Source organism: Delphinapterus leucas, chromosome 7 (genome assembly GCF_059928025.1).
Source record: "Delphinapterus leucas isolate spDelLeu-1000000601 "Yukka" chromosome 7, BTC_Dleu_Yukka2, whole genome shotgun sequence".
Lineage (NCBI taxonomy): Eukaryota > Metazoa > Chordata > Mammalia > Artiodactyla > Monodontidae > Delphinapterus > Delphinapterus leucas.
In genome coordinates, this window is record NC_143135.1 from 4674454 (window position 1) to 4693130 (window position 18677).

Here is an 18677-nt window from a genome sequence, read left to right on the forward strand (position 1 = left end):
TTTTGTTTTTTTTTTGGCCGCGCCGAGGGTCTTGAAGGATCTTAGTTCCCCAACCAGGGACTGAACCCGGGGATTGAACCCTGGGCCTTGGCAGTGAAAGCCCGGAGTCCTTGGGTTGCTTACATTGACAAGAGACGCCTAGTCTTCCTCCCAAGCTCCAGCACCAAGGACCTGAAGTGCACGCTAGGTTGGGAACTTGCATGTGCCGATCCCTGGCCGTCCACCCACCCGCGGTGCTCCGTGGCTGGGCGGGCTCTGTCCTGAGGAGCTGAAGGGCAGAAAAAATACACGGTCAAGATTAAGGTCTGAGGTCAAGCCAGGGAGTCCCAGCCAGCGCTGCCTCAGACTGGCCTGGGGGGCTTCTGGTTCCCCACCTGAGCCTGGAGCTGCTGGTCCCCGGAGTGTCCTTCCCCGTCCACCTCCCCTCAACTGGCCGGTCCCTGGCCTCCGGCCCCGACTCCGCCCAGCTCGCCCCGCCCACCACCCTCCAGCACTGTCACGGGGGCCGCCTCCCCCGCCCCCATCCCTGCTTATCCCCTCGCACTTCCGGGACCCGCCCATGCCCGCACTAACTTCTGCACCCCGCCTTCGCATCGCCCCCAACCTCTCCCACCCTCTGACCCCGCCTCACGTGCCCCGCCTCCGCCTCCGCCTCTCCCTGGCCCCGCCCACCTCCGCGAGCCCCGCTTCCGCGAGCCCCTGGCCCTGCCCCAGTCCGTGGCCCCGCCTCCTCCCCAACGGCCAGTTGCTCGGCCCCGCCCGCGCGCTCGGCGCTCTAACAGCTCCCGGGGCCACAGGTGCGCCGTCTGAGGAGTCCTGACTCGGCGCCCCTCCTGTGCCTGAGACCCCGGCCGCCGTCGGGTTTCCCCGCGGTCCCCGGCCCGGCCTCGGGTCTGCAGAGGGGAGGGGGACGGTGGGCCCCCTAGTCAGCCTCGAGGGGGCGGCGGGACCCCCTCTCCAGTCGTCCCCGTCAGGGGCGGCGGGACCTCCAGGTCTGCCCCTCGGGAATGACGGACCCCCGCCCCTTTCAGCCCCAGTCGGCCGGTCGGGCCAGCAGGGCCCCTTCTCCGGTCGGCCTCGCCGGTGCGGGGCGGGGGGCTGGCCCCCTAGGCCGGCCTCTCGGGAGCGGCGGGCCCCCCCGGGTCAGATCCCCGGGAGCGGCGGGCCCCCTGGGTCGGCGGCCGGGGCGGGTGGGGGCCGCCGCCTGACTGGGCCGCGTCGTTGCAGGTGTGCGGTTCCCGCCGGATCCCCCTCGCGCCGGGTGCGGGGCGATGCCCGGGCCCGGGTGCCCCCAGTGGACATGGAAGAGGCCCCTCTGCTGGGCGGCATGTGCAGCCCCGAGGACGAGATGGTGACAGACCTTTTCAGCGCCGAGAGTCAGTTTGTTCCTGAAAACCTTCCCCTGAAAACCCCGGTGGCGGTGAAGCACGAGGCAGACGAGTTCTACGTCTTCAAAGACACGTACCTGGGCTCCGCGCACCCCAAAGAGCCCCTGCTGCACGCCTTCAACGCCCCGCTCGACGGGGACTGCAAGGGCAAAGTCAAAGTGGAGCTGCTGGTGGATGAGAACGGAGATGAGGAAACGCGCGGCGAGTTCCCGAGTCTTCCCAAGCTCAATCCCCTGGAAGACGCCGTTCTTCCCGCCGCCCAGCAGCCGCACGCCTACAACCTCTACTTCCTGTCCTCCCTGCTGACCCCGCACAGGAGTCCTGCCGTCGGGCCCCTGGGCACCTGGGCCAGGGAAGGAGCCGCCCACCCCGGCGTCCGCGTGATTCCAGTAAGATCCACGTCTCACAGTACCCCTTGCACCCCTGCCCTAGTGGAGACGGGAGACTTCCTGCTTCTACCAAGATTTTTCTCGTGTCAGTAGCATCCCTGATCGGATTCACTCATTCCCAACAGGGCACATCCCTTGCTAAACGCGAGATGCATTACCCAGCCAAGCCATTCTACCTGAAGGTGAATTAGGTCCTCGGTCCCTGGTTCAAACCTGGCCTAACCCAGCAGAGATCATACAACAAAAGAGGAGGGAAACAAGTAGATTTCTTTTTTTTGTTTTTTTTGCAGCCAGGCATGTGGGAGCTTAGCTCTGTAGCCTGGGATCCAACCTGTGCCCCTTACAGTGCAAGTGCGGAGCCCTAACCACTGGACCACCAGGGAAGTCCCTAGAAAGTTTTAAAAGCGGCTTTAGGAAAGAAACCCTAGTGTCTGTGAAAACAAATGCAGTGGGAGTCTTCACGTGCTCAGCTTTTACAGTTTTCCCCTTTAGATTGATAAGGGTTGTAATTCACAGCCAGGACTCACAGTTAGTACTTGTGTTTCATGAGCCTTGAAATCAAGGTGTTAGAGCTTCCCTCTGCTAATAAGTGGTTGTTCCTCAAGCGTATGTAATATGAATCAGAGTCTACACGAATTCATGGTAATTGTCGGCCAGCTACCCTCTTTGGCTGTGGATAACTACTGGCAATTTTCTGCTTTGTTTGTTTATCTCTTTATTTTGAACCCGGACACTGGGCAGTGAAAGCACAGAGTCCTAACCACTGGACCACCAGGGAATTCCCCTTTTCTGCTCTGTTCTTGCTGAAGCTAAACAAATCAGTTTTTAAAGGAAACAAAGGATTGTAAGGAAATGTGTACTGGCCCCTCAAAAGGATCTAGTTTGGAAAACTAGATTACTCAGCTGTTAAATCATTTTAGTAAGTCATAAATTAAGCTTTTGTGGAACATTTTTGAATTGGTGTTGAGATGGCTGGAGCCTGACTTTGTTTGCGTATCATAAGCCGTAGCAGCAGGAGCTTAGATTTGTTTTCTGGTGTTCTTTGAGCATAATCACTGCTCCTTAGTGCACAGGAAAGGTGGGGAGGAGAGGCTGAGGCCTAGAGAAACCAGAGAGCATAGCTAGTCCCACCAGCTTTCAGCTGGTGCAGAGGTCTTCCTCGGAATCTTTTTCAGATGGCTTGAAATGTCAGACACTCCATTTTGCTACCAGACCAAACGTGTGTCCCAGCACCTTTTGCCTGTTGGTTCTAGCATGGCTCCCTTCCTGTACCAAGGGGACTCAGTGAGCATTCACCAGAGCAGGAAAGGAACTAGCTCACGTTAAAATAGTAAATTCTCTTTAAATGTAACTCAATTTTAGCAAAATAAAGGAGAGACTATTTGGATGATATTTCTTTGTTTTTTTTTGAATTTTTATTGACAATTTCCTAATTCATTAATAAAATGAAAAAGATTTAGCATGGACATGTTTGTCTTTTAAACAGAGTGGAATTATTTTTCAGTAAATATTCAGAGTTAATTGCTAATTTCCTTTTTCTAGAAATTCATTCCCACATATTGACCTCTGTTTATTCTGTAAAAATAGGATTTTACTATACTGTAAGTAGTTCAGATATCAGTTGCATGGGGCTGAGGAATTGATATATTTACTGTATAAGTATTTGTTAATTACAGGGAGATAAGTTAAATCTAAACTTTGATGATGTGGGACTTCCCTGGTGGTCCAGTGGGTAAGACTCCGTGCTCCCAATGCAGGGAGCCTGGGTTCCATCCATGCTTGGGGAACTAGATCTCACATGCCTGCCGAAACTAAGGGTTCCAACGCCGCAACAAAGATCCCGCGTGCCGCAACTAAGACCTGGCACAGCCAAAATAAATAAATAAATAAATAAATTTTAAAAATAAAAATAAACTTTGATGATGTGTACATGACAAATTCCCCAAAGCAGAAAGCAGAGGAAAATTGAAAACTTTCTACGTTTCTATAAAATTTGAAATATCTAAATAAAGTTATAACTTGAAATATAGCTAAACTTTCCTCTGTCTTTTGAAACATTTAAACCTGGATGCTAGTCTGCTGTGCTAAGGGATTTGGCAGTCCATGAAAACTATTAATCGTTTAGATCCCAGATTTTAAGTTAGACGATCTCCAAGTTTGGAGTCAACACCCACACTTTGAAAGATAGTTGTCTGTGCTGTGATTTTATATGAGGTCTTCAGAAAGTTACCATAGAATCACTCTTCTTTGAAGGACTTTATGACCTGCCTCCTGGCCTCTGGGGAAGCTCACCTGTACTCTCTAATAGGCAGTCTGGGCAGGTGGAGGTTAAGGAGGGGAGGGAGAGATGATGTGAGCGCAGGTTGACTGCCGCTTCCCAATCCTCCGCACATTATCAAATCTTAGAAAGAAGCACCTTGATTTTAAAACACTTAAATCTAATGGTTATTATTTTTTTAATCATCGAGACTTTTTAGTTTTTTAAATTCTGTTGATTTTTAGTAACATCATTGGTATCTCTCCCTATTTTTGGTAATTTTGCCAGTGTGTCACTGAGTCGTTGCAGAGGATAGCTTAAAAACAAAGTTAAAGTTGGCAGTTATTCCCTACCCTCACTGTTTTCATGTTAATTATTGTCCTACCATTCAGTTAGGGAAGCGCTACTATTTAATTATAAGCATTACTCTAAATACATTGTAAGTTACAATATAAATATTACTGAAACATCAGCAAGGATGTCAGGCTTCTTGATGGAAAAGCCAAACAATAGACTAGAACATTAATACAGCCTAGTGAGTGTGCTCCGAAAGTGGCAATAGAGGAGCAGCATTTCACGCGGTTTTAAGGAAGGTCCCATGAGGAAGCCAGCTCCTTTGGAGTAGGGGGCTGTCGAGGAGCTCAAGGGGCAGCTGACCAACTGCAGAATCTTCTCAAGCTACTTATACTGTGTTTCTGAAGCAGCAAGAGGGCCACGTTAAAATCACATCTCCACACCTCGTGGGCAGATGGTCCTTGTCCTCGGGGTCCTTGATCCCCAGTGAGGCTGGTCAGAGGACTTGTCACCCCATCTTGCTGCCCCAGAGAGAGAATAATAGTTGGGAAGAGAGGACACTAAGAGTAAGGCTGCTCTTTACTTTAAAAATGTAACTTCTAGGGGGCTTCCCTGGTGGCGCAGGGTTTGTGACCCGGTCGGGGAGGATACCACGTGCCGCGGGGCGGCTGGGCCCGTCAGCCATGGCCGCTGAGCCTGCGCGTCCGGAGCCTGCGCGTCCGGAGCCTGTGCTCCGCGGCGGGAGAGGCCGCGGCAGTGGGAGGCCCGCGTACCGCAAAAAAAAAAAAAAAAAGTAACTTCTGCAAAGAATTTTCTGTATTATGCAACTGTAAAGTACAACGTCCAAAATGTGATTTCTAAAATAACGTTTGCTTTTTTAGGTTGAAATCAAGGAAGCAGGTGGTACTATCACAAGTAACAATCTGGAGGAAGCAACTTTTCAGAACTTTCCGGCCCAGGAGTCCTGTTGCAAGTTCCCAACAGCACAAGAAGCAGAGGATGCCTCTGGCTGCTCTCATAAGAAAGACTCTAACCCAATGGTAATTATGCCAAAGAAAATGTGTCTGACTAACATTATATCAAATGTTTGACCCTTACCATTACTAAGTCAACAGTAATATATTTTCAGTCATTATTTTTCATTCTGTTTACTTGCCGTATCAGCATTTTTGGTTGTCTTATCTATGAAAAGAGGGATATAATTAGAGCCTTTGTAATGTTTCTGTCACGTCTAAGATTCTCATTTCTACTTGATCTTAGCAAATCAAACAAAGATTAGGACACCGCTCTCTTTGTTAAGGAGAGAAGCCATAAGTGACATCAGTCCATGCAGACCAGCGGTTGGCCCAGGAACGGGGCAGCTGGCTGAGCTGCATGGTTTGGCATGTTGCTGGGATGGTGAAACTCCAGTTCTGTGGCTGCAGCACAGAGGCTGCTTTCCTTCCTTCCTTCCTGATACTAACTCACATGCATGTAAGATAGGTAATCAGTAACATTTGTGATTTATGCGATATTTTTGCATGTTTGTAATTTCATTTAATCCTCTATCAACTCTGTAGGGTATGCATTGTTTTTATCTACGTTTTATGGATAAGAAAACAGAGATGTTACAAAGTCTTCTTGTAAGTGGTACGTTGAGGACTCCAGGTCTCAGTGTCGTGAGGACTGGGAAGTGGGGGGAGCTGGGGAGCCCAGCCCCAAGCTTTATTTTAGCGGAGCCCAGAGAGCCAACATCTGCCGTCCCCCCCATCAGCTCTTTATTCCGATAAAGGAGGCCTTAGCCCTAAGGCATATACTGTAACTAGAAAATACTTGAAAATGAGCTCACCACGCACTTGGCTTAGCTGTGGCATGCACCAGCACTCGCCTCTGTCCATGGTTCTCAGGCCCATGGGTTCTGAGAGCAGAGCTGTTCCAGGACACCTGAAGCAGGTGAGCAGGATGAGAGCTCCTCCAATTCCACCAGCCTCCTGAGTAATGTTAGAAGGCTCCCAGGAGGGACAGGGCAGAGCCCAGAATCGTGCAATAGGCAGAGGCCTGGAAGGTCCACTCTGAGCCTTTCCCCCCAGTTTGTGCACCTGTGTGTCTGTGGCTATAACTTTATCCTCCACATACAAATAAAATTCCAACCAAACATGAATGCTGGCCTCTTATCCACCGTCAGGATGATCTGAAGGTTTGACCCAGTGATCAGCACCTCATTAACGTAGGCTCTGTGTGTGTTATTTTGGTAACATTGATCCTTTATGGTTATTTGGGTTTTCCTGTCTAGGAAACCCAAAGGCAACCTAAGAGCAGAAGCCATAGCTTCTCTGGGTATCTGTGGTTTTACCATCAGAATTAGAAGCTATGTGCAAGCAGAAACAGCGACTTCTCTCACCTTCATGTTCAAGCTGCATCGCTGTGGACAGGGCTGACTGGTGTGGTTGACCGGCCAACTCACCCGGCTCACTGAGGACGTATTTATGGTCGGAGCCCAACTAGGTGATCTTAGGGTTAACCTTTCTAAACCGCACTTGTAGGAAATGAAATAAGTGGGTATTTTAAAAACACCCTACATGTTAACTAATAACATGTGCACGTGGCAGGAAAGAACAGCTGCCGTAAAATTGACGATTATTCTAAGTATCTGATCAGCTACAGAGATGGAGTCAGGGGGGCAAAGTCCTTCGTATAGTTCACTGGACCTGAATGGGGCCGGGTCTGGATCGGCACACTCTCTCCGTTTGTGATGACCACGGAGCACGTGGACAGGTGACGGAAGCTCGGGCTCACAGTCACCTGTTCCCTACCCTAAACCTCAAGGGCCAGACACCCGCAGAGAAAGGCGTGAGCAGGAACTTCTCTTAACACACTAAGCACATCTCACAAGACATTTCCCAGGGGTTTTGCCCTGTGTTACCTCCAGAGAGCACGTTGTTGCAGGGTAGGAAACTGAGAACATGTCTCTAGTTTACCGCTCTCCATGAAAACTTAAATTCTGGATTAAAACTGTGTTCTCAGATATAAGTTTACTTAGGTTCATATTACTGGATATCTTTTGAAAAATGAAACCTGATCATTATTTTTCATTTTAGGTGATATGTCAGTTGAAAGGGGGTACACAAATGCTGTGTATAGACAATTGTGGCACAAGAGAACTAAAAGCACTTCATTTGGTTCCTCAGTATCAAGACCAAAATAATTATCTACAGTCAGGTACAAAGTAAATTAATAGAAAAATATGTCATATATCACATGGAAGTTGGTAAGTGACTATGTTTGGCTTTGTATAGAGAGTAAAAGTGAAATTGGCAGTGAGGCAATTTGGCAATCCCCATAGCCCATATGAGTGAGCTAAGGATAGAAAAAAATATCTTTAGAGATTAATTTATGTACATTGTACTGACAATCTCAAATTCTTGGATAGCTTTCCTCTCCTTCTGCTAATTGCGGAGAGCTTTGTGATCCTACCAGGTGACTACTTGTACCCAGGAGTGCTGTGGCTAGAGGTACCTGGGTTGGAACATCAAGCTTTCGCAGATTGGGTGGCGGGTTGACTGTTCAGATGTGGTAGAAACTGCATATGTTTTAATGTAAACGTTTTCGTGTAGTCAGTGAGAACTGCCACCCTGCTTTAATCACCATGAGTTCTGAAATGACTATATCAAATGCTGATTTATCTGCCATTCATTTACTCAGAAACGTCTTTAAACTGGTGCGATAGTAATAAATGATCTATAAGTACTTGATTACCATCAAATGACTTAGGAATGATTAAAGAAAGGCCAAATGACACAGTTTTAGGATTGTGTTTACAAAGGTTAGACACTAATACTTCAAAACTGGGCACCTATGTGTACTGTATACATAATTGCGTTACTCTAAAGCTTGGCCTAACCAGAGCCTCTCATTATCAGATGATTCACGGACCTTGTCAATAATTTAAATCAGTATTACATCCAAATGTCATATCAACGGGCCTTTGGAGCCCAGTGCAAAAAGAAAGAGTGTGACTCCCATTCCATCATGGTGGTCTCTTTATCCAGGGACAGGGAACATGCCTTTCAGACATTTACTTTTCTATGGTGCAGAGCGCCTTCAGGAGCACTTTGCTGCACACCAGCCACGGCTTCTCCGGCTCCGTTCCCTGCGGGTCAGAGCTGCATCTGCTCCTCTACAGGCAGAGAAGGGTTCTTTCCTAATTCCCTTCCTTCTGGAACACGACAAAATCCTAATGCCTTTAGATCACCTACAGAAGGAAGATTTACATAATGTTCTCCAAGTCTATTTCCTTGTCATCATAACCGCCCCTCCCAGCCCAGTCTCCTTTGTTTTGCTGTGCACACATTAAATATCACCATAAAATAAATGCATTCTGTTACCGAAGTCTTAAGGTTACATCACTCAAAGAATGCACAAGCCTGGAGCAGGAAATGTGTTCAGCTGGTGGGCAATCAGGAGACTAAGACACATTTCTCCGACCACTTTGACTCAAACATAGAGTTTCACAGGGACCTTAGTGTCTCAGGGATGTTTTGCACGGCACCCTGAGGCCAAAGAAATACCTATCGGTTCCAGTCTTAAGTAGTTTGGTCCCAGTAGCCTAATAAGTATTTACATCCTGATTAGTTAGTAACCATTTGAAGAAGAGTGCAGGTAAATTGAAAGTAGTTCATGTGGCGTCCTACAGATGGTGCTGTGCTCTCCTTGAAAATGTGACATGCCTAGCGCATCCCTGGTGAGTTCAGGGCAGCACTGGAGGGCACCTTAGCGCACAGCTTGGGAACCTGGGCACTGACAGCATTTTTTAGCATAGCTATCCCTGGAAGCTCGAGTGAAGTAGCATTATGACAAAGAAAAGGGTGTAATAAGTAAAAACAACAACAAAAAAACCCAAAAACATTGACCAGAAAGGTTTTATAGAAAACATAAATAGGATCAAGATAAGTGTCAATGACTTTGCACATGTCCAACTCAGGATACATGATCATTTTTGTACTTTCTTCCATGTGCAAGTGGGAGAGGAACAATATATGCTATCAATTAATTGTAATTGTCTTCCTTACAGATGTCCCTAAACCCATGACTACTTTAGTAGGAAGATTTTTGCCAGTACCAGCAAATTTAAATCTCATTACACAAGTGAGTCATTGTTTTAATAAAAAAAATACAATAGGGGGCTTCCCTGGTGGCGCAGTGGTTGAGAGTCCGCCTGCTGATGCAGGGGACACGGGTTCGTGCCCCGGTCCGGGAAGATCCCGCATGCCGCGGAGCGGCTGGGCCCGTGAGCCATGGCCGCTGAGCCTGCGCTTCCAGAGCCTGTGTTCCGCAACGGGAGAGGCCACAACAGTGAGAGGCCCGCGTACCGCAAAAAAAAAAACAAAAAGTTTAAAACGCTTTTATGATTACACCATAATATGCGTAGATTAAATATAATTATAAGAAAAATGTGCTCTTTTCCTTAAGTCTTGTTTTTTTTTTAATTTTTCAGTTTTGACAGTCTAGGGTTGTATTTTTTTAAATTAATTAATGTATTTATTATTTATTTTTGGCTACGTTGGGTCTTCGTTGCTGCGCGCGTGCTTTCTCTAGTTGCGGCGAGCGGGGGGCTACTCTTCGCTGCGGTGCGCGGGCTTCTCATTGCTGTGGCTCATTGCACAGAGGTGGCGTTTAAAGCCACGAGACTAGAGGAGATCTCTGAGGCAGTGGGTATAAATAGAGTGAAATATTTGCTGAGTGAGTAAATAAATACTTCTCGAATGATCCATTAGCCAGGAGGGGCAAGGGGTTAATCAGGGCCGGAGATGAGTGTCAGCCTGATGCTGTGAGCGCCTGATGCAAGTCTCTGTTGATGCTGCACGTAGGCCCCTACCTCCTTGCCTCCTCCACACCACCCGTCTTGTTTTGCTAATGGTTTCAGCCCCAGTCAGCAAGGCACACGTTGGACTTGCCTTTCTACCACTGAACCCGTGCACTGAAAGGCCCCTTTGGACCATAGTCTCCCTCTTTCTGCCCCTCCCCTCTTTTCCTTGGCTGTGTTTAGACCTACCTCATTTTGGCTCCCCCGACCTCTTATCCAGTGTGGACCTTGGGGTAATTATTTTAGCAATGCCTTTGCTGCAACCCTAGAACCCCGGCTTCCTTGCCAAACCCCAATTCTGTATATTCTTCAGCTCTTTGTTACTCAAAGTGCGTGCGGTGTGTGGACCAGGAGCGTGGGCATCACTAGGAAGCTTGTTAGAAATGCAGGATCTCAGGCTCCACCCCAGACTCACTGACACAGAATCTGCATTTTAGCAAGATCCCCAGGTGACATGATGGGGAAGCACCCTCTTAGGTTTTATTTCTTCCATCCTAGGCAGTTCGACATTGCCGAGGAAAGTCATGGATTCTAGTATAAAGCTGCCCTAGATTTACCACCTATGCAGTACTGAAAAGACATCTCTCTTTCTCTGCTTTACTTTGGGGCTAAATAAGCAAAGGAGAAAAAGAGCAATTGTATATGGTTTATGCAAAGAATTGTCTCAACCCCAAGAACTGTGAAATCCTTTCTTCAAAAGAATGCAAAACTTTGGACTGCCACCTGGAGACGTTGGCCCAATAATTAGGTGTCTGGGTGACTGCAAAGGAAACAGTTGCAGTAACCTGTGAACACTTCCCTCCAGTAAAGTGAGTGAGAGGAGAGCAGAGGCCCCCAGCTCTTGGCCAGACCCAAGAGGGCGGGTCCTGGGGGTGACTCCTCAGTGGGACTCGGGGTTTGGGGTGGAGGGCGGATTTGTAATGAAGGAGTTGGACCCAGAGTGGTTTCTCAGTGTCTTCAGGCCCCAACAGGGATTACACACTATTTAAAAACAGGCAGAAGAGAGAAAAGAAGGAAGATGAATAAAATGTGTTTTTCCAAGACCATGCTTTTTTCTTTCTTTCTTTCTTTCTTTTTTTTTTGGCCTCACGCTTGTGGGATCTTAGTTTCCCAACCAGGGATTGAACCCAGGCCCTCGGCAGTGAAAGCACGGAGTCCTAAGTCTTAATTCCCTGGACCGCCAGGGAATTCCAAGACTATGCTTCTTAAATAAAGCTTATTTTTAAATTTCAAGTTTTCAGGGACAAGGATAGGATGTTTAACTGTGATATATACAAATAATCTCAAAACCTAAATTTATTCAACACTTTAAATTTCTTCAAGCTTCTGATAAGAAGAAAATTAGGTCAATGTTGACTTTGCTACCCTTTCCTTTCCCTGTGAGCCATGCTAATGGATAATATAAAGGAAAATGAGAATGGAGAAAGCAAAGGACATGGATAATGCAGAGATTATGACATTGCTTTTGAATTTGTTAAAATTGACTACAAAATTTTTTATGACTAGATGAAAAAGTAATGGTTGCCAGTGAGACTTCAGATGTCAAGACCTCTTGTGTTGTACTTAGAATATAATAATAATTGAAGAACATTTTTAGCTTTTACAGAAATTTGTGGTTGAATTTATTTCACAGTTGGTAGTTCATCAAAATGAAAAAGATGTCCATTGCAATGTCGCCGGCCAGCCCACTGACAGCTGTGTGTACTGCTTGCCAGCTTGTGGATGGCCCGGCCCAGAATCCATAGCCCACTTCCGTCTCTGTCCACAGTCAGGGCTTTCTCACCCCAGGGCATCCTGTGGTCAGGCGGGGTGAGATGACTGGGCTGGGCTCCTCCCACTTCTGCTGAAAAGCCTCGGCTGGAACCTGCTCAGGTGTTAGCAGAATCATGGTGGTAATAAGGCCTGGATGAATGTAAGGGGATTGTGATGTAAACCTCTAGAAGAAAAAGAATCATTTTTATCTGTACGTAGGGGCTGACGGGAATAAACTTTCAAAATGTATACTAATTCAAATCACGCTTGCCTTTGACTTTACACAGCTTGATAATGGAGCCTTACCATCCGTAGTCAACGGGTCTGCTTTCCCTTTGGGATCAACTCTTCCAGGACCACCAAAAATAACTTCGACTAGGTAAGGATTAAAAGCAATCAATTGTCACTTACTTTAATGTAAGAGTTTAAGAGGCTCTTGGGTACATTTGTGATTTTTTTCCTGAGTTTTAAAATTAGCTTTACCTGAAAACCTTTATGACTTCTAAAATACGATGTTTATATTCAACAGTGCACTAACAGTGTTGCTGCGCATGTCTGGTTTGTGGTTGCTGGAAAGACTGGTCTGTAACCTCCATTTGCTTCCACTCTCCGTCCACCGTCCGCTGTCATTGTTTCAGAGACTTGCTGCCATTCCTAGCTCTGTCTTGAGTTCACATTGATTTAAACTTAGCTGCTCTGTTTCTTTTTTGCTGTCATCAACACAAGTAATGGTGTGGCAGTCACTTAATGTCGACGGCAGTCTTTATGTGCCTTTATGGCTGCCTCTGCCCGCTGCCTTCCCTGTTCTGTCAGTTCACGTTCAATGGCAGGGGCCGAGGCACACGGTCTCCAGGTGGACGTGGCTGCTCTTATCTGGGGCTTCGTCTTGCCATTTTAAAGTCATGTCTATAATTGTAACTAATTAAACTAACCAAGCCGGTTGAAACTCTTTGTCAAGTTAAAGAGTAACATTCATGTGCTATTAGTAGATGGGGCAGCCCTTTCTGTTCACGGAACCCTTTCGCTGGTGATGGAGATCAGTCTCTTCCTGCCTTCCGAAGTTTTGGGGCACACAGCCTAATGCAGATGTACATCTGAGGACCCGAAAGAAATCAGGGCAGGCAATTTAGGGAACGTAGACTGTAGCCTCTAGAGCCTCCGGGCTCCTGAAGTGTCTACCATCAGGCACATCTCCAGCGCGGCGCTGTTCAGTGTGAGGACGGCTGTCCGGGGCAGTGTGAGAGGCTTAGGTGGAGTTCTGGAGACTTGCTGGGATTCAGTCAACACTCCACCTCCGCGATGTCGCTGAAGAGTGTCGGTTGCTCACGTGACTTGCTGCTTCGGTCTTAGCTGTTGGTTGCGGAGCTGGTCGATGACTCTCGCTTAATTTGATGGACTAAGACTATAGGAGCTTTTCTCCTGCCTCCACTCTTGGCGCCATGGATCAGCGAGGGTATGGCTGCTGTCGTTGTAATTGATTCTATAATCACGGCTCTTAATGTTTCTGGACAAAACAACTCTGTGGGCAGCCTCTGGATTCTGCTGCTATGTAATGCTGCCAGCATAGTATTACACGATGTACCCAGGACGTTACTATCCTGAAGATACTCACTTTATCTTTCTTGTAATCTGGGAGCATCTGGCCAACAGTATTGCACCACTATGTGCTTTAGCGTGTCTAGCACATTCAAGGGAATTTGGTGTTTCTAACACTTTAGTTCAAGCGTGTGCGCTCAGAGCTACAGTGCCATTTGAGGTTTCTCTGTGTTGCAGGTGATACACGTTTCCACAGAGGAGCAGTAGTGAGGAAGTTTTCACTGCAGTGTATTTCTCCTTTTTCTCACCCTCCCCATGCCTTCTTCCCAGTCTCTACTAGGTTTTCTCTAGTGTGAAGGAATTATGCAGGTCATAAAATATTTTTCTATTATAAATGATGTGCCAGGAACAGCATGAGCTTTGTTTTTGTATTTTTTTGCTGCAAATAATTACTTGATGTCACACCACTGAACCAGCCAGATGATTTTCATCTCAACATCCATGGTACTGACGGTGTGCTGGAATCTCTACCAATTTATTATTTGTGGTGAGGGAGCTGTCAGAAAACTGTTTGCTGGCTGTCTCATTCTGTATGAGTTCCCAACCACAACTAATTGGCTAGACCTCTTTACCTCTTTGTTAGGCTTTTTTTTTTTTTTTTTAGACTTCCACGAGATGAGAGGGTCAAGCTAGGTCTGAAGACATCAGAAAGGAAATTCTGTCAGCCCAATACTGTTTAAACGTTCTAAAATAGTAGATGACGTAAAAGCAGGCCAGCTTGGGCCTTACGGCCAGCAGTCCATATGGGTGAATTCACCCAATCGTCATTCTTTAGAGATAGGTGGTGAGCTGGCTAACTTGTTAGCTACCTTATCATATGAGCAAAATTCACGTCCTGTCACTCTGCAGAGCTTCAATAATCTGATTATCAGTCAGGCGTTAATGTGAATTTTGTTACATCATTGAGGCCTTTATTTTTGGTGACATAATGAACATTATAATATGCAAGAGTCTGCTTCTCTGGAAGTTTTTTCTTAAAGATGAGGTCATATCTCAACTGTGGTACAGTTTATTTATAATGCTTTTCTGAGGCAGAGTTGTCCAGATCTCTTCTAACCCTTTACTCTTCAGATTGGCAAAAAGAGTAGTCAAACATTATTAGAGCCATGGAAGTTTTTTCCCAGTTTAGTCCATTACAAGGAACTTGTCCCTTTACTGTCCCCTCAGGCGCTCTGTGCTCATCCCTGATGTGGTGTTTTTGCTCGTGCTGTTATTTCAACTGAAACATCCTTTTGTTGAATAACAAAAGACTTCACACCCTTGAAAGTCAATGTCAAGTTCTACTTCTTTCAGAAGTAGTTTGTTTTGTTTTTACATCTCTATTAAACTGTCCCTGAATTTTATGTCATTTACAATCAGTATCATATAATTTGATAGTTGATTATATAATATCTTCTGTTCTCTAATTTTTCAATTGTATATATCATCTCATGTCCCAAATTATTTGGTGGATTCCTCTAGAACAGGCACTGTAAATTTTAAAATATATATATATTTTGGTGTTCCCCTGAAGCTCTTATGACAGTCCTGGCCACATGGTGATCTCTTAGTCAGTGCCTGTTGGCATCTTCCTGACACTGTAGGTACTCAGTGAATTGTTCTCTCTGCTTCCACAATTGTGGCAGGTCACCACTGGAGTGTCTCCATGGACCTCCACCTCATTTTTAAAGAGAAGAGTTTTGGTTCCTCTGGACAGGTAGTGCCAGGCCACCCCGTGCCCCATTTTAGAGGCAGGGCTGAGGGCAAGAGCAGTGAAGTCTGTGCGCATGTCCCCTTCCCCCGAACAGCCCATGTGTGATCCAGGGTGGGTGGGCCAGGAGCAGTGTAGCCAGATCTGCCACCTCCAGGCACCCATGAGAATAGAAGGCGGCAACTCTCCTCTCTCTAAAGGAGAGAACTAGACTAGACGAAGAATAAATTAATATAGCATTCAGTGACATGGTATGGGGACATTATTTTAAAAACGAGAGACATCTCCAGAAGAAGTAACACTTAGCAGCTCACCCAGGAGTCAGTTACCATTTGCTGTTTCAAATGAGGGAGGACGCGGTCACGAAACAGAAGCAGAGCCGGTGAGAAGAGTGGCGGAGCCCTGATGAGCGAAGCAGCCAGAGCAGAGGGGAGGGTGGGCTGAGCTGGGGCTTAGACTGACCTCAGCCCCGACTGGAGACGGTTGTGTTTGTGAGGGCACGGAGCACAGGCCGAGGGTAGTCCCCGTGCTCCGTGGGGTGACAGGGGACTGTCAGCAAGCCCTGTGTGTGCCAAGTACTGTAGCAGCTCCTGTAGGAAACCCGAGACCAGGATGTGTCCCTGCCCGGAAGCAGCCAGTGGTTGCAGAGGCGAAGCCTGCACACGCCGTCTCCGGGAGCAGGTGGCCGAACTCGAGGGAGGGAGGGAGGGAGAGCCCCAGTCACAGCCGGGGTTTTGACACGTGTGCTCCTTCTCGTCCCCAGGATCTACCCACCGTCTCACGTGGCCAGCATCCCAAGTCCCCTCAGAAGCAACACTTCTAAGCAGGCCTTGGGAACTTGTCCCGGTTTCCTAACCCACAGCCGCCTCAGGTTTAGCAGCCTCCAGCGCACGCTCACCTCTCCTCCTCCTTCGCCCTTGGAGATGGCTTCTAGGCTAATCCCCAAAGGAGCGGTGAGGAGGGAGCTCCCCAATGCCCACATGACACGTTCAAAACACGCTTTGATACTGGTGGTAATACTAGTTGGACAGCTCTAACAATGCGAACAGTCGTTTATCTGTTAGTCTTTAATTCATACTTTTCATTAGTGTTCTTCTGATTTTGGAAAATATAGAAAATAAAAATAAAAAGAGCTATTTGGTGTGGGGAGCCACACACAGTAGAGGTTTAAACAGATCAGTGGAAGAAACTCGGGGAAGGCTTCTTGGGGAGCAGACAGCGATAGGGTCCCTGGACGTGCAGCTGGACCTGGCCAGGCTCGCGCCCCCACGTGTGAATGTGCGTGCCACACCGATAAATAACACCTATAACTCTCTGGTGTTGAGATTTTCAGTATTCGTTCAAAAACACCAGATGCTTAGCTAATTCTCTTTTTAAAGAGTAACGATCTGAATACATTTTCTTTTTTAATCTTTATAGAGTAACTGTTAGTTCATGGGACACAAAGTCTAAAAAGCCATGTAACTGTACCAAATCACAGTGTCTGAAATTGTAAGTAATCCCAAATCCTTCATTATTAAATAGAAATAAGGTCGTTTAGAAGTCAGTAAGTGGAGCAGAGTCCAGACAGACCTGAATGGCTAGTAGCGTATAGGTTACAGTTAAGACTCAACAGCTGGGTCCTGACGCTCCTTGTAACCCAGAGCAACAAGAAGCCACGCTTTCTGCATAAACCTGTTTGGGATCTTTTGGTGTTATCTTGACCAACTAACCTAGGAAAGGACCTCAAGTGGTGTGATTTTCTTGGATTTAGGTTTACATTGTTTAGTGCCCCAGACAAGTGCTAAACACGGCATCCTTGTTGAGCATTAACTGTAACATTTCCACCTCCTAGTTTTTAAAAGTTTGATGAATTGGTTTACTCTATATTGAATTCCTCTTAGAAACATTCTCCCCCAGGGATGTCAGCTCCCTGGAGGCTCGCTCAGCAGCGTGGTAGGGCAGGTTGTGAAGCAGAATCATGGGCCGGGGTGGATGGTGTGGCTGAAACAGGAAGCGGACCAGCCACCCCGACTGACGGCACCGTGCGCTCGAGCCCCCTTCCCCACCCTGTCACGTGGAGACTCTCACTGGCGTGGTCTGCCGCTCTCAGCCTCTGCTCTGGGCTGCTGCTTTCTGCCCTGAGTGCCTGCCTAGCTTTGTCACGTGATGGAACGGGAGATGCCGCCTCGCCCGATGTCTAACAACCCTAGCCACCATCTCCACGTGATTTTTCCGTTGCAGAGCTTCTGCTGAAGTCACTGAGAGCTCCAGTGATGGGACAGTGATGTGGGGGTGCAGACGTGGCTAAAAATCCAGAAGTCCATGAAACTTGGTTCACAAAACAAAACGGAGAAAAAATCTGGTTTTTTAAAGTTAATGTTGAAATCTAGGGTTGACTGTATGTGAATACTGAGTTGTCATTGGTTTAGTCTGTGAATGCGAGGCCTGTACCTGTCTGAACGTTGGAAACGCCATGAGACCACTGATCAGGAGCTCTAAAAATGCAGCTGGGTGAGGAGGAAGGAGAGCAGAGGGCAAAGCCCGGACCACACGACACTGTCAAGCCAGAGTGGCTGGCCCAGAGGAACTTCTGATGTGGTGGAGGACGAGGTGGTAGAGTCTAGAGTGGACAGAGCCGGGGGTGGGCGCGGCTTCCTGTGGACAGGGGCTGCCAAGCTGCTGGCTGGGTTGGCGACTGGGGAGCCCGTGAATAACCCATGAAGCCTAGAGCAAGGTGTAGACTATGACCGGGGACAGAATGAGGTAACTCTTAAGGACGTGGAGATAAGATGAGTCTCCAGGAAGGGTTTAACTTATTGATTACCTCATAATGGAAAAGCCCAAGAAAGAGCTTCCTGCCTAGAGGCAGCTTTCCAGATTAATCGGTGACTGACACACTAAAGAAAGAATTTATCATCACAAGGGGGCTCGGTCAGCACTGGAACAAAGGAAAAGGAGGCTCAGAGCGTTTCCAGTGCTGTCCAGGGAAGGGAGGCAGTGTCGCTGGGGGCCACGGGTGCGGCCTTCTCCAGAGATGTGCTGTGTGCTGTGTGCCGTGTGCCGGGGGGCTTGCACCCTCCCGTCGTGCCCCGTGACTCTGCGCCTCTGTTACCACACTCAGCGCCGCCGTTTAGCTTCCTCAGTAGCTCCATCCCGAGGAGCAGGGGCCCCTGGGTAGAGGCTGCAAACGTTATGGGCACCGGGGGGGGGGGGGGTGTTATTTCCACCATAAATTAACACACAGCATTCTGAGCAGTGCATCGCGGTTTGGTTGGTATCAGTCTGTCACTGAGAAACCAATTATCTCTGGAAATACTGCTTTTGGAAAGGCCAAGGAATGGGCAAATGTACCCCTGCGGAGCTTCTTGGAGAGACCCGTGAACTGGTGCTGGCGGCAACACCACTCTGTCTCTCAGTGTGCCACAGGCACTCGCGCTGGAGCAAGTCAGGGTTGGGTTCACCATTGCCTGCTTCGCTAGCAAGCATC

At 47.7% G+C, this 18677-nt stretch overlaps 1 protein-coding gene across 2 annotated transcripts in view; it reads left to right on the forward strand.

Moving 5' to 3' along the window:
• Positions 1–749: 749 nt before the first annotated feature.
• The window catches only part of TESMIN (testis expressed metallothionein like protein), a 35782-nt gene continuing 17854 nt past the window's right edge, over positions 750–18677 (forward strand). For both annotated transcript variants that reach the window (XM_089914376.1, XM_089914377.1), the window contains exons 1-3: positions 750–1777; positions 5210–5368; positions 12210–12301. In XM_089914376.1, the coding sequence (XP_089770502.1) occupies positions 1301–1777; positions 5210–5368; positions 12210–12301 (728 nt within the window). In that variant the 5' untranslated portion in view covers positions 750–1300. The remainder of the gene's footprint in view (positions 1778–5209; positions 5369–12209; positions 12302–18677) is intronic.